The sequence below is a fragment of the Bufo gargarizans genome, chromosome 11, assembly GCF_014858855.1.
Source record: "Bufo gargarizans isolate SCDJY-AF-19 chromosome 11, ASM1485885v1, whole genome shotgun sequence".
Lineage (NCBI taxonomy): Eukaryota > Metazoa > Chordata > Amphibia > Anura > Bufonidae > Bufo > Bufo gargarizans.
Window position 1 is genome coordinate 46,886,118 of NC_058090.1, and position 25,662 is coordinate 46,911,779.

The following is a 25,662-nucleotide window of genomic DNA, read 5'->3' on the forward strand; positions in this document are numbered from 1 at the left end:
GGATGATCAAACTAAACTGGTAATTTTGTGTCGGTGTATGCATCGGGAGCAGCTGCCATGACTGGATGGCTTTCTGGTTTAACTCATCGGATCTAAGAGGTTGCACCTGAATGTGAGTATACGCACTGTGTCATCCATAGAGAAATGCTGGCTAGCTGAAAAATTGCACCTGAACTTGTGTTTTAAAAGATGTGATTAAAGTAGGGCTGCAATGATTCATCGATGTAATGGATGCAAAAAAATCCTTGATGCAGTTTCCCTGCATCGAGGATTCGTTTAAATCACATGACCATGGATCATGAGTGAAGAGAAGCCTCCCATCTGCACCGCGCTGCCAGGCCCAGGGCCTTACGTGCACACATAGTCAACGCACTGGCTGACGCTGTGTGTGGCGTCAGGTCCTGCCCAGTGCATGCCGGGAAGTGGGAAAAAGATGTGGTCCGTCTCCTGCGGACTCCATGCCAGCGCACTGCCAGTAAAGTAAGTATAGGTTAGCAGGGCACCGGTCTGCCGGGGAGGAGGCTGATGGCGCTGGGGGACATGGATGAAAACGGCATGGAGGGGCTGATGGCGCTGGGGAAGTGGGGGACGGGACATGGATGGCATAGAAGGGCTGATGGCCCTGGGGGACATGGCATGGAGGGGCTGATCTGATGGCACTGGGGGAGTGGGGGACATGGTGGATGGCATGAAGGCACTGGGAGAGGGGGGCAGATGGCATGGAGGCACTGGGGAGGAGGACATGGCAATGGATGGCAAGGAGGGGCAGATGGCACCGGGGGAGTGGGGGACATGGCATGGAGGGCTTGGTGGGGCTGATTTGATGGCACTGGGGGAGAGGGGGACATGGTGGATGGCATGGAGGCACTGGGGAGGGGGACAGATGGCAATGGATGGCATGGAGGCACGGGGGGGGACATGGCAATGGATGGCATAGAGGGACAGATGGCACTTGAGGAGTGGGGGACATGGCATGGAGGGGCTGATCTGATGGCAGTGGGGAACATCACATGGCATGGAGGCACTGGGGGTGTGGGGGACATGGCAATGGATGCCATTGAGGGGCTGATGGCACTGGGGGAGTGGAACTGAAGGCACTGGGGTGGGGGAGAGCTGAAGGCACTGGGGTGGGGGAAGAGCTGAAGGCACTGCGGTGAGGGAGAGCTGAAGGCACTGGGGGAACGGAGCTGATGGCACGGGGGGAGCTGATGGCACGGGGGGAACTGATGCACTTGGGCTGATCGCACAGGGGGGAACGAAGGGTGTTGGGGACTGATGGCAGGGGGTCTGATGAGTTTTTATACAGGAAAACAGTCTGTTAATATTTTTTTTCTTAATACTTTACTCGATTAATCGTAAAAATAATTGGTAGAATACTCGATTGCTAAAATTATCGTTTACTGCAGCCCTAGATTAAAGTAATAAATAAAAGTGCATGCCCTTAACTCACGTCTCTTCGAGCCCTTGACTTACATTGTTTTTAGTGATGGATCCGGTTTGTTCCATTTCGATTTCACACAACCGCATCTTAACGGAACGGATTCATACTGATGTGTAATCAAAACTGAGCCATTTTGGTCATGTTTTGAGAACCTCTTGAGATGCCAAAACGCATATATGAGAGCAGCCTTACTTGTGTGACATATTCAGCTTAATCAACAAACTCAATCTGTCACTTCAAATTGGCAGACAAAGTGGCTGCATTAAAAGCCAAACTGGAATTGTGGGGACCGCAAGTGAAAATAGGGATATTTGACATGTTTCAAATATTAGCACGGATTTTGGAAGAGACTGAGCCTGGACCTTCATTCCCCTAACTGCTGCAAAATTACTTATCTCAGGTTTTAAAAGAGTTTGAGCGTTACTTTCCAACCACACAACACCCACAAACTAGGAAGGAATGGATCTGTGACCCATTTGTGAACAAGATTGGAGAATCAACCTTGTCCGTGCTGAGATCGCAAATGATGGTGGCCTTAAAAGTACGTTGGAGATGTCAAATCTTGCAACGTTCTGTATTAAAGTCAAGGCAGAATATCCTGAGATAGACACAAAAGCGCTGAAAACTCTGCTTCCGTTTCCAACATCCAAATTTGTGAAGCAGGGTTTTCTGCAGTTACAGCAACCAGAACGAGATTACGGAGTAGACTGGACAAATGGGTATTTTCACACTAGCGTTATTCTTTTCCGACATTGAGTTCCGTCCTAGGGACTCTATACCGGAAAAGAACTGATCAGTTTTATCCCCATGCATTCTGAATGAGAGCAATCCGTTCAGGATGCATCAGGGTGTCTTCAGTTCAGTCTTTTTGACTGTTCAGGATAGAGATTAAACCGCAGCATGCTACGGTTTTATCTCCGGCCCAAAAAATCTGAACACTTGCCGGAATGCTGGATCCGGCATATTTTTACATAGTAATGTTTTAGTGCCATTTCCGGCATTCAAAATACCGGAATGCCGGATCCGTCCTTCCGGTCTGCGCATGCACAGACCAGTAAAAATGTGAAACAAAATCGAAACGGATCCGTTTGTCTGTATGACAGACGGATCCGTTCTTGCAATGCATTTGTAAGACGGATCAGGATCCTGATCTGTCTTAAAATGCAATCAGTTGGCATACGTTTTATTCCGGCGACTGAACTGCCTGCCGGATTCCTCTGCCGCAAGTGTGAAAGTAGCCATAAGGAACACACTTCAGGTGTCATTGTCACCCATCACCCCTAGATGGAAACAAGCCCAGTGCTCCCACTGGTGATACACTCTCCCTGCACTCTCCCTATTCTATTAATCGTTTTCAGCAACACTGTCCCTAGCGCATGAGTGAGTTGAGTCATACTTAAATTATAAATGTAATCATTTATAAGCATGATTCAGTCAGCAACACTACCGCCCTGTGAGACAGTGACAGATCTCACACAGGTTAGAGGCAAGGAAGGGGTGGATAGTGCGGTCCACACCCCTATTCCACCACAGGTGAGACCAGCTGGAGGTACTCAGGCTGGCATAAAGCACCTCCCAGGGTGTCAGTAAGGGAGGAGTGTTACCAGTGGACAGAGGCCTGGAGGCTCTGGGAGTGTGGTCTCAGCCGGGCAAGGCTGAGGGGCCACGAGGCTGGGTGGTAGCTTAGAGTTGGGGGTCGCAGTGATGCCTTGGAGGGTCGCAGGGCCATAGTCAGGCAGACTACTGAGCCTTAATCCCCCACAAGAGACATTGGACTTGAGACAGTGGGTGTACTGTGCTCTGTACAACCAGGAGGCTGTGGGACATTGGCTGGGACATTGGCTGGGATGTAATCTCTGCTCTGTAGTCTCGCGGAGGCGCAGTGGACACTGTAGTCTGCGCCCGTGCGGACTACTGGCACCGGCTTCAACTTGTCCACTGCGCATGTGCCGGCTCCCTGCGCACCCCGATCGGACCGGAAAATACTTTCTTTCTCTGCGCAAGTCGGTCAAAATTGTCAAAGGAGCGATTTCTGCCAGAAGATTCCTCCGCCTAGGACCGACCTGCGCAAAGAGAGAGTCTTTTCTGGTCCGATCGGGGTGCGCAGGGAGCCGGCGCATGCGCAGTGGACAAGTTGAAGCCGGTGCCAGTAGTCCGCACGGGCGCAGACTACAGTGTCCACTGCGCCTCCGCGAGACTACAGAGCAGAGATTACATGACATCAGGGATAGTGCAGTGAATAAATTAAGTAGTAGGCGGTGCTAGGCTCCGGATCGATGGGCGCGGCTGGGCTCCAGGAGATCGTGGGACAACCCCTTGGCCTCCTGACAGAGGTGATTTACATATGAATAAGATTGCTTTTTATAAGAATATAAGGCACACAGAGCATAAAACAGAGGTATCATTGTAAACGCTGCATGAAGACTAATGGGCACATATAAATATCTACATATCGTTAATCCTGGTGACAGAATCCCTTTACCCTCACAACATGTGTACTGTATATGTATATATTGCCTGGTGTTGCTGTTGATTTCTTTTGTCCTCTCTCTCTCGCTCCTCGTTCTTTCCCTTCTCGCTTACATTCCCTATTTCTCTTCCTCCTACTCGGGATCCTGTGTAGGATTAACCCCATAAGGATGAGGAATGAAGATTATGAGGCACAGAAGAAGCTCTTTGGAATATTAATCAGTTTAGAGCGTTTAATTCTGTTTGACTTTTGCAGACACATTTCTTATTAACCTTCTCTACAAAGCCAATTTTAGGCTGGTCGGAAGGGAAAGATAAAACCTGTTATTCTTGTAATTAAAAAAGAAAATACAGACTAAGGTGCCCGAATCATTTCTCCCATACATAATGAAATTAAGGGAACGGCGTGCTTTAAGCGGAACATGTAGCCATACGTATTGGGAAACAGTAGATTGCTGCATGCCTTTGATGCGTCCTGTCATCCGTCTTTTATTATCCTGACATTAACGGTCACGGACTCTGTCAGGATTTCTATCTCCTTTTCCCCCAAAAAAGCTCAGCATATTCTTGCATTTGCCATCGTTCTATAGGGAAATGCAGCTAAGCAATCTATTCTGTTCTGGAAATAAAGAATAAAGGTGAATCAATACAGGACTAGCTTAGCACATGCGCGTGACCGCTCCATTCGTTCTTTTTTGGACTGCTGGAGATAGCTCGTCTTTAACCAGTACTCGACTAGAGATGAGCAAAGTTTTGAAAAATTCGATTCAGCAACTTCGCCGAAGTTAGCCAAGAAATTCGATTCATTCCGAATTAATTCATCATGAATCGCTATAAATTAGGTATACCCGTACATCACGATGGCTGAATGTCGGTTGTACAGCATTATGGGTGATCTTGCGTTCCCGGGGTTCTTACTTTCCCCTTGTAACTCGCTTAGCCGCCATTTAAGGAAAAAACGATTTGTTATCATGAAGCACAAGGAAATTTGGGTTTGCTGTGAATCAAAGTTTTCCTAAACTTTGGACTGAATTCCACTTTGAATGCTTCACTTTGCTCAACACTATACTCGACCACCGCTCCTTTCCAACAAGGTAACACGACCCCCCGTTCTCGGGATCAGTGTCGGCCCAGCAGTCAGACCCCGTCTATTTGTCTTGGGACAATAGTCTTCTGATGACGATTAGTGAGAGTGTAACATTATTATTTGCTGTGCAGTTGTAATCTGTAAAGGTAAACTATAATTTGGGAAGAACCGTGAAGAAGCTTTACGTATTTTCAGTTTAGGTTAGTAGACTGTCCTCAGGTCCCTCAGAGCAAAAGATACTTTTTGTAGTCACTCTCTGTTCTCTGACTTAGGGCTAATCCACAAAACTGTAGGTATTTTGCTGTCCTACAATTGCGGATATGCAAAATTTGCATTCCTTCCATGTTGCATAGGCAACAAGCATATGGATACAGAAATCACGCAATCATCTTCTCCTAAAGAAGCCTTTGAGATCCAGCCCCCAGGCTGGGTCTCATAGGCAGGCTGTCAGTGTATTACAGTCAATGCATTACAATACACATGTATATTACATGCATTGTAGAAGAGATCAGACCCCCAAAAGTTTAAATCCCATAGTGGGAGAAAAATAAAAAGTGTTTTACATAATAAAAAATAAAAGTTTCAATAAAAAAAAAAGCCCCTTTCCCATAATTAAGTCATCTAAAATTGAAAAAAAAAATTATTAAAAATAGACATATTAATTATCTCCCCATCCGGAACGACTCGCTCTATAAATATATCACATAATCCACCCCGTCAGATAAATGCTGTAAAAAAATTAAAACTGTGCCAAAACAGACATTTTTGTCACCTTGCCTCACAAGGTGTAATACCAAGTGATCAAAAAGTCATGTGTACCCCAAAATAGTACCAATGAAAATATCACCTCATCCCGCAAAAAATAAGCCCCCTGTTATCTAAAAATATAAAAATTATGGCTTTCAGAAAATGGCGATACAAAAACATAATTTTTTTTTTATAAAAATGCTTTGTGTAAAAATAGTAAAACGTAAAAAAAATATATAAACTTAATATCTCTGTAATCGTACTGACCAGCAGAATAAAGATAACATGTCCTTTTTCCCACATGGTGTATGCCGCAATAACAAAACCCAAAAAGCAGTGACAGAATTGCTGCCTTTTGTTTATCCTGCTTCCCAAAAAGCTAAATAAAAAGTGATCAAAAAGTTGTATGTGCCCCCAAATAAAACCAATGATGATGGCAACTCATCCCGCCAAAAATAAGTCCTCACACAGAGAAAAAGTTATGGTTGTCGGAAAATAGCTGTACTGGTATCCCAGAAATTGTTCAATACCAACATGGTGCTTATAAACCAATACATCAAAATCTGTGCTGCAAAAGCCATATGGCGCTTCTTCCCTTCTGAGTCCTGCGGTTTGCCCCTACAGCAGTTTACGACTACATATCGAGTGTTGTATTCAGGAGAAAATTTACAATAAATTATGGGGTGCTTTTTCTCCCTATGTTACCCCTTGTGAAAATGGAAAATTTGGGGCCAATGCAACATTTTATTGGAAGAAATTTTTCATTTTTACAGCCAAGTGTTTATAAATTCCGTAAAACGGCTGTGGGGTCAAAGTGGGATCATTACTGAGGAATAAACAGAGGTCTCAGAGCTTCAGTCAGATTATGGAAGCTGTTTGACCATGAGGCTGTGTGAAGCCTCATCCCCTGACACGCTGAAGGCGTAAGTGAGATAGAGATGTTTTCTGTATACCGTAGCACCCAGATGGGCAGATGTTTATTTTGATGTTTATATGTTACGTGGCCTCATCAAGTGATGGATAACTTGGATGCCATGTATTGTGCGGAGTGGAAAATAAAGCACTGTTTGGACTTTAAACCCTCGAAGTCTGATAGTCTGTCATTGCCGACCCCTCTGTGAGTACACAATCCCTTACACTGTATAAAAGTAGAGCCATCAGAGTCCCTAGAGGTCTGCAGATAGGGACCAGTGTTTAGTAGAGTGGCCAGATGAAGACACTGAGACGGGGATTCCCCGCCCAACAACTGAGCCACCAGCGCTTTGGCCAAGGTACCAGTTTTCTGAGAGAGAGGGATAGCGAGCGCAGGCCTTTCCTCAACATAGATCCCTCTTCTTCCAGGGAGGAGACTTCATAAGCCAACTTAGTGCATTGAGTTGAGTTCCTCCAGTAAAAAGCAGACTGGTTTGCTGCAAACCCTGACCCATTGGGGAGCACCATGCCTTACCATCCCTTCCAGAGACCAGCAATACGTGGTGGCACCCCAATGATGTCCAGTTCAAACCTGGCCACTGCACTTTTATATCATCATTCTGCCTTTGTTATTGGCCTGGCATGGTCCTGTGTATGAGAAGCCTAAGTGAAAGGGTTTAGACCTTCTATACAGTGCTATGGTCTTTTCATTTGAAAAATCTCTGGTGATCTGAGCCCAAAAACTTCTTCTTTGCCATTCATTCTGACATGTCTCTGGTGTTTTTAGTTGACGGTCCCCTTTAATATCTGTGATCTTTCTTCCTCCCGGTGCTGTTAGATACATCTCAGTTAGTTAAACATACTGTTAGTTTGGTAAAACTGATAGCTTGTACATACAGGGAGCACAGATGGCTAAATACACATGCAATTAGTTTACCCGTCCCCGTCTTACTCCCTCCCTGCTCCACTTACAACATTTACTTTCTACTTACATTATATAACAATTAGGTCCCTAAACAAAGTCGCCGTATTTGCCAAAAAAATAAATAAATGTTGGAGAGAGCGCCTCATTTGACTAAGAATTACAGGATATTTGATAAGCTTGTTTAAAAATGGAAGTATCCAAATATAATGGTAAACATCTCCTCTTCCACATGGACTGAGGGAGGATTTTCCGCACTGGCTTACACAGCGGGTGATAATATTTGTGAATGTAATGTAACTGCTCTGAACCTTCACTGTGCAAATATTGGAATCTATTGCAAGTCAAAGACAGGGAAAGAAATCTGGGATGATGCCGGTGTATTTGCATTGTCCTAATTAGCTTGATTATGTTTGGTTGTATTGCTTTTGCGGGCAGGGTGCTTGTTTAACCCTTTCTTTGCTGTAAAACCATTATTTCTGTAATAGAACCCTGACTGTGGCTCTCTCATGGCTGTAAATACTTCATGTCAGTCTTGGTTTTAGTGCAAATGATGTGTGCCGAGAGTTCTTCTTACTTGCTCGTATCATTATAGGGACGAGTCGTTACCTTACTTTAAGGGTCTTCTTACTGGCCATCGAAACACATGCAAAATGACTGGGGAACAAAGGATTATTACGATCGTTGATCCCCCATTCACTTTGCATTTTGTCAGTAGCACATGCCCGGTTTTAAACAAGGCGACGTACTGCTGGCAAGCAACAATTTTAGGTGCCACGCCAACCATGATTGTTGGCCAGCGTTTTCCCCAATAATTGGCCCTAAAATTGGGGGCGGTATAAATAATTTTTAAATCACAGTTTACATTGTATGTCTTTATTCCTTCAGAGATATACGGGAAGAGTAGCAATGAGCGAACTTCTGTTTTAGAAGTTCGCATTCAAGTTGGGGTTAGCCCAGAGTTGCGTTATGGATCCCGTGACCACAGACCACAATTCTCTGCTAACCCCAAGCTCATCACTAGTCAGGAGCATTCCTTTGTATATTGCTTCAGCATATGCCACTGTATTGCCATAGCATATGTCACCCATTGGCTCCAGTGGGTGACATATGCGTGGTATATGTTATTTTTCACTGTGCCCCCTCTGTATAGGAAGGTGTAGCAGACTATGCCTCCTAAGAAAAGGACATCATTGTGGTATCTACTGGTACATTGGGGACGAATGGAAACACTCAGTGTGTGCATATTATGAACAGACCCTAAGGTTGACATTTTGGTACAGCAAATAACAGTATATGAAATATTTTTATAACATAGGTGCAAACGTTTTTTTTTTCTTTTGTTTTTTGTTACAGCACTAGTGAGAGAAGTGTACTGTGCACAGCGTGAAAGAGATGAAGCAATTATGGCGCGGCTTAGACTGGCTAATGAAGAGAGGGATGAGGCTCTTCTCCGTGTCCAGCAGCTCCAGCAGTACATCAGAGAGTAAGAAACATAGGGAGTTAGTCTGATTGGAGTCGGGAAGGAATTTTTTATTCCCCTAAGGTGGGGAAAATTTAGCTTCTACCTCACAGTTTTTTTTTTTTTGCCTTCCTCTGGATCAACTTGCAGGATGACAGGCCGAACTGGATGGACAGATGTTTTTTTTTTGGTCTTATGTACTATGTTACTATGTTATATGTTACTATGTTAAGATCTGCGGTTGATGCTGATTTGGCTGTTTTTGTCTCCACATTTATGGGAGGAGCTCTAGTTTCGTTTACAGTACCTGTATTAAGGACAGGAAGCCAGTATAATTTCAAAATCACCAGTTATTTCTCTTGTGGATACTTTAGTGGATACTGCAGTTAGTGATACACTGTGGACAAAAGTACTGGGGCACCTACACATTAAACCTCCGGGAGCTATGATAACATCTCAGTCTTAATCCATAGACATTAAGATGGAGTTGTTCCCCCTCCTTGCAGCTAAACTAGCTTCTCTTCATCTGGGATGTCTGTTTACAAGATTTTGGAGTATGTCTGTGGGAATGTTAGCTCATTCTTCCTGAAGAACATTTGTGAGATCAGACACCGATGTTGGACGAGAGGGCCTGCCTCGTAATCTCCATTGTATTTCATCCCAAAGGTGTTCAATGGCGTTGAGGTCAGGGCTCTGTGCGGGCCAGTCATGTTCTTCCTCACCAAACTCATCCAACCATGCCTGTTTAGACCTTGCTTTGTGCACTGGGGCACAGTCATGCTGTTACAGAAAAGGGCCTTCCCCAAATTTTTCCCACAAGGTTGGAACTATATAATTATCCAAAATGTCTTGTCATGCTGAAGTATTACGATTTCCCTTCAGTAGAACTAAGGATCCTAGGCCAACCCCTGAAAAACAAACCCACAGAATTATCCCTCCTCCACAAACTTTACAGTTGGCACAATGCAATCAGGCAGGTAATATTCTCCTGGCATTCGCCAAAACCAAGATCCATCACTCCACAGAATATTTCCCAATGTTCCAGAGTCCAGTGGCAGTGTGCTTTACACCGCTTCATCTGACCCTTGGCATGGTAGGTGACATCCTATTACAGGACCACGCTGGAATTCACTGTGCTTTTTGAAATAACCAATTCTTTCACAAGTGGTTGTAAAGGCAGATTGCATGGCTTGGGGTTGGATTTTATACACCTGTGTCATTGGCACATAATGAAACACTTGAATTCAAGGATTAAGAGGTGTGCCCCAATACTTTTGTCCATATAGTGTACATTAGGTAGCCAAATGCTTATCTGACTTCCTTTCTGAGTGACCACCATTTCTGCACATGTAAGAGTACAAGTACTGAAGTTGTCGCTGAAAGTTCTGGCTGTAGATCTGTAAAGAATAAATCAAGGCAACTGGACTTACTGTAGATTTCTTGAAAACGTTTCACTCGTTCTTCCAACGAGCTTTCTCAATTCTGAGTGATTGTACAAGAATTCTCTGGGAATAAATATGTAACTGAATCAACATCTGGTAATTATACCCAGCATGGGGTCAAAGGTGTTGATTCTATTATCCTAATTGGAGTCAGTAGGTGATAATGCCCTCTCAGAAAAAGGCGTCAAGACAGCATTGCATGTGGCATATTGTCTGCCACATACAATGCTGTCTTGACGCCTTTTTCTGGGAGGTCATTATCACCCACTGACTCCAATTAGGATAATAGAATCAACACCTTTGACCCCATGCTGGGTATAATGACCTTTGACCCCATGCTGGGTATAATTACCAGATGTTGATTCAGTTACATATTTATTCCCAGAATTCTTGTACAGTCACTCAGAATTGAGAAAGCTCGTTGGAAGAACGAGTGAAACGTTTTCAAGAAATCTACAGTACGTCCAGTTGCCTTGATTTATTCTTTACAGATATACCATGACCTGGATAAATGAGAACGTTCACAGACTTCTGGCTGTACAGAACTTACAGTAGTTAACCTGACGGACCCCACTGTAAGTCAGTAGAATGAGGTGCCAGTGGTGGTCATTGTGTGAGAATGAGGTGCCAGTGGTGGTCATTGTGTGAGGAATCCAGCACAATGTCCTGGTTTCTGTTATGCGAAAAGAGAAAAGCAGGTCCAACTTACCTAAGCAAGCAACTTCCCAGTAGAAACATTTTTATTTGGGCAAACCGAGTCATCAGCTGGAAAGTAGCGCTAAGTGGGAATTCTACAGTTGTATGGAAGTTGGCAGCTACTGGAGGAAGGGTCTCTGATTTTATGGATCTGAAGCATAGTCTGGTACCAGGAGCTAAAAGCAACCAAAGAAACAAGCAAGGGACAATATAAAGTTACAAATCTCATAGGTGAAAAGCCAATAAAATAACCAAACGCACAAATGCCAAAAAAGTTTGAGGAAAGGAACATCTAGAGGGGTAATGTCATTAGACTAGCAGCGTGAGTAGTGCCTAACGTTCAAGAACTGCCCGGTATCTCAGCTCAGTTCATCCCCTGCTTTTAAAGATGTGGTGGCAGATACCACCAGGCCTATAGACCCTGCATGAGCATGTTACAGAGAGCAGTGTGTCCGGGTGGGGGAAGAATTTGTAGAGACAATTTAAAACCGCAAACTATGAAAAATTATACACCGACACTCTCACCTCATTCTATGATACTTTTGTACATTAAAATATAGGAAGCCTGAAAGGTCTTCTTTGAAATGAATGCGTATAATACTGAAAAATCCAACTTTAAAACCTGCTGCAGTCTGCGAGAGAACTGCAACTTGGCAAAAGATTTGTTTTCCAGCAAGACAACAACCATAAATATAATAATAGCTTAAGAAGAACTGTATTAGCCGCTGTGGGTGACCGAATCTCAATCCAGTGTAGAATCTTTGGCAAAAGCTGGCCAGTCATGATAGTTAAATGTGGCCAACTGGGAAAAGGGGACTGGACACCATTTTTATTAGAATCGGTGGAGTCCCAGCAGTCAGACTCCTATCTATAAGACATTTATGATATTCATACACCTTATTAAATTGATGAACCTTCTACTTGTAAACCCCTTTAATGTCGCTAACACATAAAAGTCCAAATGGTTAAATGATTTTTCAGGCATTTTCTGTGAACGTGCAGATTTTCCCCACTTTAAACGACCTGCTTTTCGTGTTTTGGCATCAGGATACCCAGCGCTTTGTTCATACATGTAGGTCTATAAAAGCATATGGAAATATTGACATGAACCTACAGACGTGTCCCAGACAGACTAAAAAATACACACATTTACCAGCCCTGACACTATCAGATAAACACTCATATGCTGGCCATGAAAGATTGACAGTGCAGGAGACCAAGAAGATCACACACAAACAAATAACCTGACAGCCGCCATACGGCAGTATACTGGTGTACATCAGCCAGTGGGTTCCTCATCCTCACCCATCATCATGACTTACTGCATCGATATAGAAGACTCAGAATATAACTTTTCTAGTGGGTCAGTAATATTGAGTCACAGATAAACTATTCAGGTGACATTCACATTTCCCACTGCTGGAAAAAATGCATTACCCTGCTTTCACACCTGAGCGTTTCTCAAACGCGCATTTTACGCGCGTTTTTGTCGCGCGTTTTTATGCGCGTTTTTTGTAATAGTAAACGCGCGTTTGTGTGATTGACTGCAGTGTCCTATGGCCACAAACGCGCGTCAAAACGCCCCAAAGAAGCTCAAGTACTTGATTATGCGTCGGGCGTTTTACAGCGCGATCGTACGCGCTGTAAAACGCCCAGGTGAGAACCATTCCCATAGGGAAGCATTGGTTTTCATGTGTTGAGCGTTTTACAGCGCGTTTGAACGCGCTGTAAAACGCTCAGGTGTGAACTTAGGGTAAAGAAAAATAAAAAGAGAAAATGTGACACTTCAAAGGAACTTGCTGCAATCATTGCTATATGTCGGTATGACCTAAGGCTTTTCTTTGTAGCCCTGCAAAATAATGCAAATATATTTTTAAAAAAATAACGGAGAGCACCATTTTCTTTCAATTCTAGATTTTTAGGCTTTGTAGAAAATTCCTTGGTTATGTTCACACCTCTAAGTAAAAAATAAAAATATGCAATGAGAGAATGCAAATATCAATGCTCCACACGAGACGTAATAATCATCCTGAGAATAAAAATATATTTGTAAGCTAAGAAATACCTTTTGTTTAGGGGGTCAGGAGCACGTTTTTGGCCTACAGAAGGGTATGGCCAGCCTTCAGTTAGTAGGTACCCTGTGCAATACCTTCTTTTGACACCCCCTTTATGGTGTACCATACTGTGCCCAAATAGCTCTGCTCAATCAAACCAGGGGCAATCTCCATGTTTCCTCTTCAGTACGGAGAGGTGATGTGCTATGTTAAGATGGGGCACTGCCCTCGGACTGCCCTGGTTCTGATATACATGTCAGATTACACAGTTTATACATTTGTAGTCATTTAGTACTTGGATCATCACGCTTTTGATTTCTATAGAAAAGATTAATAAAATAAAAAAAAGAAAGAAAAATATAGATATTTAACAGTACTGCCCCCTAGTGGTCATGTTATGTGCAAAAACGACTTCACTTAAAATCCCTCAAAACGAGTAAGTGCTTCTGCCTCCTTCATACATTTTTCTACCAGGCACCAAAATCTCCAAACTTTTGTTTTATCCCTTGGAAAGCGTGGAAGTTTCAGAAGTCTCATGACTTGGGACAGACTGAAGCGCGTAATATTTCTATGGATCAGAGCAGTGCTTTATATAGATCCTTCCCCCAGTCTTCTGCATGGCAGGAATTATCTAAAAAAAAAAAAAAACGTAAGGAAGCGAAAACCCTAATTAAAAGAGAAACGATCAATAAAAACATGTGAAGAGCCTGCTTTACTAAACCGCCTCGGCACATATGAAGAACTGATCCCTGTAGCCATATATTGCGGTAAACATTAATAAGTTAACAGGCTGCAGCCGAGGAGAGATGAGCTCGGCATTATTGAAAGATACAGCAGAACAGCTGGCGCCGTAATGCGTCGGGAGTGGAGGGCGTCCCCTGAAGACACTCGCAGCGAAATTACTTCAACTCCCAAAGATTTGGAAAGAGAATTCATTTTGCTTCTGAATTGAGGAGCAAGTCTTTGGCCACTTAGCGCCTCTCTCTCTCTCTCTTGTGTTTTTTCACTTCACGACTTCTCATTGTCTGTTTCTCTCTTGTCTAGGATGGAAGATATTAACCCTAAAGAAAGTGACATGGTAAGCGCTCTCCCAGAGGGACTTCCCGCTACTTTTTGTTTTCTGTTCCTGGATTAGGCCCCTGCTTAGATGAGTCTGACATAGATGTCAGTAGCCCAGGAGCTACTCATTCTTCATTCAGTGTGTTACTGGTGGATTATACTCTTCTGTATAATAGATATCCAAGTTACAGAGGTGGCAGGGCTGAAATATTTGAACTTTTTGAGGTTGCTTGTTAGTTTTATTTCTTCTTATTCCTTTATATAGCTTCCACATATTTTGCAGCATTGTACAAAGATCATCATTCACCAAGTCCCCTTGGGTCTCACAAACTAAATTCCAAATTAACCTATCAGTATTTGACTGGAGTGTGGGAGGCAGGGGCAGATTGGCCATAGACCCTACAAGGTGGGCCGCCGAGGTACATAGCGATCTAATGCTAGGATGATCAATGCTAGGAACAACATAGCGATCTAATGCTACATAATGATCAATGCTAGGAACAACAGCCACAGGCTCCCTCCTGAACCCAACTGTATCACTGTCGGTGATGCAGTTGAACACTGTGGTGAGGGCAGCAGTATATTGTGCTGCACTGCGATATTTGCTTCTGCTGGGACGGTATTTTGTGCTGCACTACAGTTTTGAAGGCCCGTCTACTTCTAATGTCCCTGCCTACTTGTGGTCCCCCACTTTCTGTCAATGTGGACCCACCTACACCATGGGACCACAAGAAAACATGTGAAGAACATACAAACTCCATGCAGATCTTGCCTTTGGCCCAATCCATACCCAAGGCACCAGTGGTACCCACTGAGCCACCGTGCCCAAATAAAAAAAAAAAAACTGGAAACTCCCCCCTTACCTGTAAATATTCTGCCATGACCTGACTTGACCACTGTTAACCCTTATCATGCTTCTATAATCCCGGTTCCCAGCATTCAACCTGCATGTCATATATTTTGCAGTAAAGCTCAAGTCAAGTGCATGCTTAGTATGATAAAACATGTGCAATTGTACTGCACAGGCACAAAATGGGCATCCCGATCAGACGCGTGAACCAACTGTGTGGTACCATAGTGTGCCGTTCAGAGGGAAGCACCTAGTGGGGCTGTGACCACCAGTAGTAAAGCAAATGGTCATGTAATCCACCATGGAGGTAAATAAAGATGGATAGTCCATATAAAGGGCCCTGATGCTCTCTACTATACAGCTTTCCCTTCATTTCAAGATCTCTGAATGTTTATATCCAGAATCCAGGATTAAAGGGCTGAAACGTTACCACTAGACCTGGAACAAAGTCTAAGGTGGATCACCATAGAACCCCAAGAATGTGGTTTTATGTTTGCTTATGGTTCATGACAAGGGAGACGGGTATATTCACTGATCATGTTTTCTTCAGACTCTGCAGGAACTGCTTGATAAACTGGATGAAGCTGAAGATGGCGCAGACATTGTGCAGAACGGGGATCTTATTTTACAGCATATTAAGAGGAGTCAAGAAAGAAGAGAGCAAATCACTGCGGAGGAAATGGGTGCAGTGATAATAGAGCGGGACACGGCGCGCGCACAGGTGAGAGGCCATACTGGGTTCATTTCTTCTGCCTTTTAGAATTTGTATGTATATGATTTGAAGAGGACCTGTATCATCACTGTAATCATACTGACCCACAGAATTAAAGTACTGTGTTATTTTTACCGTACAGTGGCCCACACTTACCAATGCCAGTGCCCCTAGACAGTGTCGTAAACTGTGCAAAATTGTGGTGCAGTTTGGCTAATTTTTGGTGCAATTTGCCAAGTCTAGTTCTAGTGAATGCCATAAAAACTAAACCCAAAAAAGGATGGCGCTATTGCCATTTTTATTTTATTTTTTCAATTCTACTCCAGCTTCCCAGTGTTTCGTATTGAATAGTAAATGGTGCCATTAAGACATTTAACTTGTTCCACAAAAAACAAACCCTCTGTACGGCCATGTGAACAGAAAAATATAAATGCGAAGGACTTTGGAAGGCAAAGATTAAACAACAAAAATTGAAATTGGTGCAGGAAGAGTTGTTCGGTGTTCCCCTATCTGTTACATATCTATTTTTACAACTTTTTAAATGTAACTTATTTCCATTTGCATCAGCGAATGAAATAGTCAGAAGCTGAAAAACTGTTCTCATCAGTTCTAATTAACACATGTGACTTGTGACAAGAGAATTCACACATACTACTATGTTAGTGGGACATAATTGGGAGAGGTTTTCAACTTCTGGTTGAAAGAAGACTGTTTCCATTCACTGATTGTATGCACACAAAACAAGCACTACAAGGAGGAGCCATCAACAAATCTATTTACTGCTTTTAATAGTTTATATATTCATTGCTGCAAGGACTGTGGATAGCTGCAGGGACAGAAAGTTTTAAGGGGTTGTCCAGAATTTAAAAAAATTGACCAAGAACAATGCTCACCTGGTCAGAGTTCTGCTGCTCTGGCGCTGCTGCTTTGCTGGTCCCCACTAGTCTCTGCTCACTTGTCCTGCAGTGATGACGTCACATACATCCACATGGGCGCTGCAAACATTAAAAAAATGAATAAATCTTTTTTTAAAAGTAAGAGACAAGGGGACCTAAAAGTGTCATGGCCAATTGGAGCACTTCCGATTTGGGTAGAACCAATTTGGCCGAATAAAACCAAAATCAACATTTTGAGTGATTCTTTCCTCTCTAGCCACCAATATGCCAGGAATAACTCTTCTTGCATAATCTCTGCCAATTTTTGCTTTGCTGCCCAGTCAGCAAGTATGGGTATGGTTATGGGGTGTGCCCCTGGTGCCTGAGTCACTGTGCATGGTGGAGGAAAGCTGGGCTAAGAGCCAGGCCAGGGAAAACTGATCATTGTGTCGCTGAACTACCAATCCATGAATGCACGCCAGTCTATAGGGATTATTTTTGCAGGGCCGGGCACCAAACTGCATCATGGCACTGGGTGAAAGAGTGTAGAATATAAAAAAAAAATCCTATATACTATGGGAAAGCAAAAATGTAAAAAAATAATTTTGATTATTGCAAATGAAAAATCCACGTCCAACTTGCCCTATTTTCCTCACATAGAAAATAGTTGTTCTTCTAATATGTTGACGAAACTAAACTTTGGTTCCGTTTTTTTTCATTTTCTGTTTTTATACGACCTGTTTGCCCGTTACAGGGTTAAAACCTTATCCCTCCCTCTACTAATCCAGAAATGTCTCAGATTCCCGCATCAGATTGACATCCCTGTTCCACTGCTCACAGGGCCCCGTTACTCTCCCAAGCTGCAAAATAGGGTCACAGATGCTCTCGCGGGTACAAAGCAACCTTAGAATTTGTAGTTAAAGGTTGCCAGCTAGCAGCTAACTGATTTCCCTTTCTAAGGCAATATAAACATTCACTTGTCTTCCTGTAGGCCCTGCCAAATTCCATAATTCCAGTAGCAAGGCAGCTTAAATGAGGCTGAATGTCGTCAAAAGGAGGCAGAATTACTGAATCAGTCTGTAGCAAGTCGTTAAAGGAGCAATTCCACCCAGCAGAGCAGAAAATAAGCTTCTGTAAATAATCTAATTGGCTTCCCTAAATAAATCCACCGCGCCAATGAGACACATTTCACTGCTTTGAAACACGCTGCACTTTTACCTCACTGTCAGTTTATATTTTGCTTTCAACTATAAGCCTCAGACCAAATCACTTATCAATTCTGTCAAGAAATGCAACTTGTGGTCACAGGCAAAATGCTAAAGCCTCGATTCCTTCACTGTCCATCTTTCTTCTTTAATATTCCTCCTGCTGTCTTCATCTCGTTTTATTTCAAGGGTATGTTATTTAAGGTAAAGCGCCACCATGGAAGCATCTTTTTAGTGTAAATCACAATATACCGCTGTTGAGACCACCCATTGATCAGTTGTGATCTGTGCGGAAACTAGGCAGCAAGCGCTCACTTTCTCTACAGTGCCACCACAGGGGAAATGAGGTATTACATGGTTTCCAAATCAATGGACTGTCCGCGTAAGGTGCTGACATGCTGGGTCCTCCAGAGTGGGTGGTGCTCTTTGTAAGTGCTTCCTAGGACCACTAAACCTACTGAATGCTATAGCTGCACAAGAAATATTGTTGGCCCCATATCATCTGCAGCATTTTCTGCATGATCCTGGCACAAACTGTGCTGCAGAAGTTCTGCAGAGAGCACAGGGGTGCAGACAGGGCTCAGCAGGGAAATAAAAATGTGAAAACATCCATTTTGGGCGACATAACATTTTTGTTTTGATTTGTGGATGCAGAATTTGAGTTTTTTATTTTTTTACTTTTGCATCCTGCTGCTTGGCTGCTATTTGAATGTGCTGCTGACAGGGCTTAGCAGGGAGGCTCCTGTTCCACCCAGTTGCCCTACATCCATACACAGGACAGTGAGGAAGAGGGGCAACATGACTGATCTTCTGAGACGGGAGAAGATTTCTTTATGTATTTCTTAGTTTAATTGTAATATGAGACCAAGTAGACTCAAAGGAAAGGAGAGGATTAAGGGGGTAAGTGCTGAGATGCTCTTTCTGTTTTATATATATATTTTAGTGTTCTGTTCAGAGATGAAGATCTGAGTTCGTTAAGAGAGGAAAGCTAATCCCTAAAGGCAGACATGCTCAACCTGAGGCCCTCTAGCTGTTGCAAAACTATATCTCCCAGCATGCCCAAACAGCCTACAGCTATCAGCCTAGCACAGGGCACTGTGGGAGTTGTAGTTTTACCACAGCTGGAGGGCTGCAGGTTGAGCATGCCTGCTTAAAGGAATTCTTTAGGAATACTGTTTTTTTTTTTTAGCAAGTGCCCGCAACCTGCCTCCATTAACAGAGGATTCAGGCCTACCTGCTCCCCACCGCTCTGTCCATGCTCCGGTCATTGGCTTGTTTTCTTCCGGTGCTGCATGGGCATTATGACATGCTCCGCTGAGGCCAATGACGGGCTTCCGCGGGGACGTGGCCAAAAGCAGCACATCACTGCTGAAGCCAGTCATTGGCTGCAATGGAGCATGTGACCATACCCGTGCAGTGCTGGAAGAAAGCATGCCAGGGACTGGAACATGGACACAGCAGAAGCAACGCAGAGGACTGTTGCAACGAGGATGAGGTAAATCTGAGTCTTCTGTTTTACGGAGGCATGCTGTGCATACACGCTAAAAAATCAGTATTCCTGGAGAACCCCTTTACAGACGTTATCCATACTTGAAGCCTACAACCTCTTTGGTCTTAACTTGTGCTGCAGAAAAAGAAAAAAAAACACTCCCCTGTCACTGCCAGTGAAGTATCGTTCAAGCCAATGTGACTTCTGAGGCCTGTGATTAGCCGCAGCGGTCATGAGACCAAGCCACTTTCTGGTCCTGCTGACCCAGAACCAGCCAGAAACGGTTTATGGGCATGGTGAGACCATGCAAAGGCAAGAGTGTTTTAGTTTTTTTATGGGGCAAACATTGGGACCAGAAGGGTTGTCAGCATCTAGGCTAGATAATTCTAATAATAATTTTTTTTTAATTTGAAAAACATATTTAACGTGATTCTGCCCTATTAATTGCAGTCCTACATGAATAGTACCGCTGCCCCAGACTCTAGATTACTAATCTGTATTGTCCATACAATGAGAGGACTCATGGGCACGTACGCATATTGGAGAGGACTCGAGGAGAATTCCTTGCATTGTATTCCAGCATTAGTTTGTGAGCACACAGCGGGGGAATGGGGGTGAGTACAGACATCTACAGTCAGGGGCAGTGGTACTCTTCATGTCGTACTGTTCTTACAGGGTCTGCAGGTGGTTCACCTTAAACTCCTTGAGTATTCTGCCATTCAGACTCTCTGCCGCTTTCCTCCCTAACCAAAAAGCAGGATACAGGCTGCTCTTTATAGTGTGAGTTACAGAGTGCTGTCAGCAGGTTATAACAGAGTGATGGAACTGCAGAGAAAATGTGGAAAATGTGAGTTCCCCTGCATTACACTGTCCTGTAATAGGAGCACCTCAAATGTGCTCAATAATTTATCTGATTTCTACTTAAAGGAGCATTCCCTTCTTAGACATTTCTGGCATGCCAATGCAATGCAGAGGGGATTCCATGCTCCCATCCGAACTACGGAGGCGGCCGATGGATGCCAGATCTAGACAGAGAATTAATAGAGAGGTGGCCACTAGGGATGAGCGAACCCGTGGAAGTTTGGGTTCGGCCGAACTTTAGGTCAAAGTTCGGGTTCAGGACCCGAACTTGACCCCAAACCTGAACCCCATTGAAGTTAATGGGGACCCGAACTTCACTTTATAATTTTCCGTTATAACATGGTTATAGCGGAAAATAATAGCATTCTTAAGACGGAATGCAATAGAGCAGACATGGCCAACCTGTGGCTCTCCAGCTGTTGTAAAACTACAACTCCCACCATGCCCTGCTGTAGGCTGCTAGCTGTAGGCAGTCTGGGCATGCTGGGAGTTGTAGTTTTGCAACAGCTGGAGAGCCTCAGGTTGGCCATCCCTGCAATAGAGTATGGCAATTTAGGGGTAAAAAAAACCAAGTCACCAGGTGGTGAGTGCAGTGATGTCATCGCAGGTCCTTTTGCAGGTCCTGCTGAAAGAAGATAGAAGACACTGTGGCAGCGCGATGAAGTGAGTTGTTTTGTATACCCCTTAATTGCCATACTCTTTTGCATTCTGTCTTAAGAATGCTATTATTTTCCGCTATAACCATGTTATAATGGAAAATAATAAAATGGCCCAGCTCTTTATTCTCTAAATTATGACCCTTTGATTAGGAAAATAGGAGAGGAGCTGGAGAAATGGTCTAACCTTCCACTATCCCTATTTGGAAGGGCGCATCTCTTGAAGATGATCAGTTTTGCTAGGCTTTTGTATCCGATGCAAACCATACCCCTACGTAGAAAACATCAAGATGTAGGCAAAATTAGAAGGGCCTTCATAAAATTTCTGTGGAAAAAAAAACAAAAACGCCCCAGAATTAGTTACGAAAAACTTTGTCTGACAAAATGGGAGGGTGGGATCCATTTACCGGATATTAGAAGGTATAATCTGGCAGCCCTGACAAGACATATTAAAGACTGGATATGGCATACCTCCTTCTCCTCTAATAGGGCTCTGGAAGCTGAGCTGGTAGCCCCGGAAGACTTGGTGGCCCTGCTGCACTCCAGAATTAGAGACATGCCCCCAGTAGTAAAACGATATACCTTGATAAGAGATACATCAGCTGCTTGGGGAGCAGTCAGGAAAGTGTATAACTTACCTATGTATATCACCCCCTATATGCCCCTGTGGACGCTCCCTGCTTTCCAGGCTGGGAGACAATCCTCGCTATTCCATAAATAGAGGGAGAAAGGAATTCATACTTTGAAACACATTCTAACCCCCACGGGATACAAATTGACTCCCCAGAAACAACTTCAGATTCAGTATCAGCTGCCATCATCTCATTTTCTGGCATATGCCCAGGTTAGTTCATATTGCATGGACCAGGCAAAAGTTTTGGGAGACTTGGATAGACTTGCCTGGTTTGAGGGCTTGATAGGCCGGGACAACTTGGCTGGTACATTGTCCGATTTGTATGGTAGACTCCAAAGTACCCACTCTATAGGGTTGGGTAACAAGGTATTTAGACACTGGGAGAGAGAACTCAAGGATGATTCGCTGACAATGAAGCTGAGGGCGGGACTGGAGAGAGTGAGACAGACTGTGACCTGTGAGGACTGGAGAGAGATGCAATTCAAAATCCTTCATAAGGCAACATATGCTTTTGATCTATCCTACAAGGATGCCCCGGCTCATTATATCAGAGCCTGTCCAAAATGTCAGTTACCTAAAGCTAACCTTCTCCATGGTCTCTGTGAGTGCCCGTCTTTATCCCAACTATGGAGTGAAGTAGTAGACCAGATCAAGGAGATATGGAATGTTGGATTGGATCTCTCTCCTCAACAATGTATTTTCCACTATATCCCGACGGACCCGGAGGGGAACTCCTCGCAGGTGATTGGAGTCAAGGGGATACATGTAATGCTATTGTCCACAAAGAAGAGTATTCTGAGACATTGGCTATACCCTTCGGTGCCCACTTTGGAGGAGGTTTTGGGCATAGCAAAACAGATAATGTATATGGAAAGATTAGACACAGAACAGTGTAAGGGTAGAGCCACAAAGAATTTCTTCAATAAATGGAGTAGTTTCATTGTAAAGATACTACCCCAAGATGAGATTAAGGAGTTGGTAGCCCCGTTCCTAGACACTCAATGGTATCTCCTGGAAAAAACAAAGGGTACGCTTGGAAGACTAGACAGTGATTGGCCTGAGGGATGAGATAAGTTGTGAATTATGATATTCAGGTTTAGACAATAGGTGACACACATGATGAACCACAAGGAGCTAATTTTGTTAGTTAGGAATATTTGTTGATTTTGGGGGGGAGGGAGGTATTTAGTGCACAAAAAATTGAGAAAATGACTATGTATTATTTCCTATGTCTTGTCTATCAAGTAATTCGTAAATATGGAAATGTAATAGATTTTTGACCGGATGTAGTTGATTGTATCTACTGATATGAGACCTATTCCCATATATTTTGTTTGATGGGACATGTCAAGCCGTGTACAATATTGTCATTTTCTGCCAACAAAATTTGTTTAAAAAAAAAATGACCCGAAGACCGAACCCCGACTTTAGTGAAAAAGTTCGGGTCCGGGTACCCAGAATCGCAAAGTTTAGTACGAACCCGAACTGCTCATCCCTAGTGGCCACACATCTGCACGGCTTTGTTCATTTACTTTTATGGGAGTCGTGGCTTTTTTTAAATTGTAGAAGTGAATGAAGAGAGCCGCCTCACCAGGGCGGTACATTCATCTGTCAGACGACCGTGGCATTTCCTACTATGCCAGGGGCGGATGGAGAACTTAAAGTGGCCCTGTGGCCTAATGTTGTAGGTAGGTCCAACCTGGCAGAAGACGAGGCAACACAAGTAGGCAGGGCCAACACATGTAGGCGAGGCCTGCAGTACTGTAGTGCAGAACTAAATACCGCCTGAGTAGAACCACATACCAGCGTACAGCACAAAATACTGACCCAGCAGAACCAAATACCAAAGTGCAGCACAAAAAACGCCTAAGCAAAACCATAAACCACAGTACAGCACAAAATACTGCCACCTGTGCCACAGTACGAAACTGTATTCTTGTCCTGAGGATGGTAATACCATTGAATTCAGTAGCAGGGCACCTGCGGCTGCTGGCCAGGTGCATAAGTGCCTTCCTACATTAATTAATGCTGAGAGCATCATACGTAACTGGCTGGCAGCCATGAGGAGGACTTAGGTGGCCCGCTGGGTATCGGTCCTCCTGGAAATTTCCCTGTAGGGCCAGTCCACCCTGAGTTAGGGTCCATTAACACATCCGTATGTGTTTTGCGGATCCGCAAAACACGGACACCGGCAATGTGCATTCCGCATTTTGCAGACAAGAATAGGACATGTTCTATTTTTTTGCGGATTCGGAAGTGCGGATCCGCAAATGCGCATGCTGACAGCACATTCCGGCCCCTTTTAAAATAAATGGGTCTGCACCTGTTCCGCAAAATTGCGGAACGGATACAGGCCCATTTTGCGGACGTGTGAATGGACCCTAAAGTTTAAGCTGAGAATATGCATAGTGTATTCTGTGCATTTACCTATAGGTGGAGCTTCCCTTTAAAGGGTCACTAAGTTCTCCAAACTCTTTTGATACGTCATAGTAACTTATCAAAGGTTTTAATCGTCGGGAGCCTGAGAGCTGAGATCTCCACCGATCGCTAGAGCGAGAGGTGCTCACATAGCGTGTGCTCTCTCTCCTGGCTGCAGGAAATGAAATCAAGATGAGCCCATAGACTTTCTATTGAGCCCATCTCCTGCAGCTAAGAGAGAGAGAGCGCTATGTGAGAAGATCTAGCGATTGGTGGTCGGTCTCAGTGCTCAGACCCCCCACAGATCAAAACCTTTGATAAGCCACTATGACATTTGTAAAGTTTTTGGAAAGCTCAGTGGTCCATCTAATCATTTGTGTGTTTGTGTAAGGATTTATTCATACAAGCGCCCTGGGCAGAGGTGGTGCAGTGGTGCCTGCACACACTATTCATATAGACACTTTATGGGCATAGGTAGGTATATACTGATTGGGCATTCTGTAGTCTCTATTACAGGGCTGGCCCTCAGATCTTACCAGCGGTGGCTACTCGTCTTGGCCGTCCTGCTGGTCCGGTGGCACACGTCCTTGTACAGTGCACATCTATGTGTGAAGGCTCGTGCTCCTCAGACTTATAACGTGCTATAGAAAGCCATTCACAGGGTACTGCCTTAAGCTGGTTGAGTTAGAATTAATTTGTCGTTTCAGGGTGCTAAACCTTGAACCTATAAAGTGCTACATTGAAATCCTGTTAATCCTGCAGTCCGGGCCGTCAGTAGTCAGTGCTGTGTGTGTGAGCACTACAGAGCCGCACTGTGCTCCGGGATCGTGTTCAGGGGAGCCGCGTCTTAGATATCAGTCTAATGCAGGAAAAAGCCAGCATTTCGTATTTTCTTAGCGCCATAAATAACAGTCTAAAAATATACTGTACTTTGTATGCCCAAGTGGCCCGTTAATTAACCCTTTCAGTGTTTGCTTGCAGTCACGTGTATGCCAGGCAGTTTAACCACCATGCAGGGCAATTATGGTTGGAGTCAAGCAAATGTTGTGTCCAAATAAAGTTTTTCTTTTCTCCAGAATTCCTTCTTTTCATTATTCCCTATGATCCATATTTTTATCCTAAAGGGTTTGTCCCGTTTCACTGATTAATTGTCCTACTAAAACTTAGCTTTTATAATATTCAATTAAAAATAAGTCCCACATATGCAATATTAATAGACTGCGTATGATACATCTGGCTATAATAAACTGTATATGCAGATACGTATGTGAGGTACTATATATTGGATGAGGATACAGTTGGATTACTTCTTATATTTGCCACTCACGGTTTGTTGCATAAGAAATAGGCGGTCCTTCTTTCCGGGTATCCAGGCGTGTGGATGGCTCTGTGCGGTCCCCAGAGGTGGCTTGGTGTGCTGGAAGGTAACGTCAATGGTTGTTTAATACCTTGCGCTCTGGGTCCTGGGACACTGAGACAGGAGGAGTTTCCCTACGCAGCTAGTGTGGCCCTGCCTGAAAGCGGAGAGGTCTCCCGCCTAATTGCGGGAGAATCACCCCACTTATCGGGTTATCCTAAAGGGTTTGTCCCATTAATTCACTGCATCCCCTATCCACAAGTGTCTGATCAGCAGCATCCAACCTGAAATCACAGCGTTTCCCCATTTGAATG

At 43.9% G+C, this 25,662-nt stretch overlaps 1 protein-coding gene across 1 annotated transcript in view; it reads left to right on the plus strand.

The window, feature by feature from the left end:
* MIPOL1 (mirror-image polydactyly 1) overlaps positions 1 to 25,662 on the plus strand; it is a 217,104-nt gene that overhangs the window by 27,290 nt on the left and 164,152 nt on the right. The window contains exons 3-5 of the mRNA XM_044271260.1: positions 8,935 to 9,064; positions 14,277 to 14,310; positions 15,692 to 15,862. Of these exons, the coding sequence (XP_044127195.1) occupies positions 8,935 to 9,064; positions 14,277 to 14,310; positions 15,692 to 15,862 (335 nt within the window). The remainder of the gene's footprint in view (positions 1 to 8,934; positions 9,065 to 14,276; positions 14,311 to 15,691; positions 15,863 to 25,662) is intronic.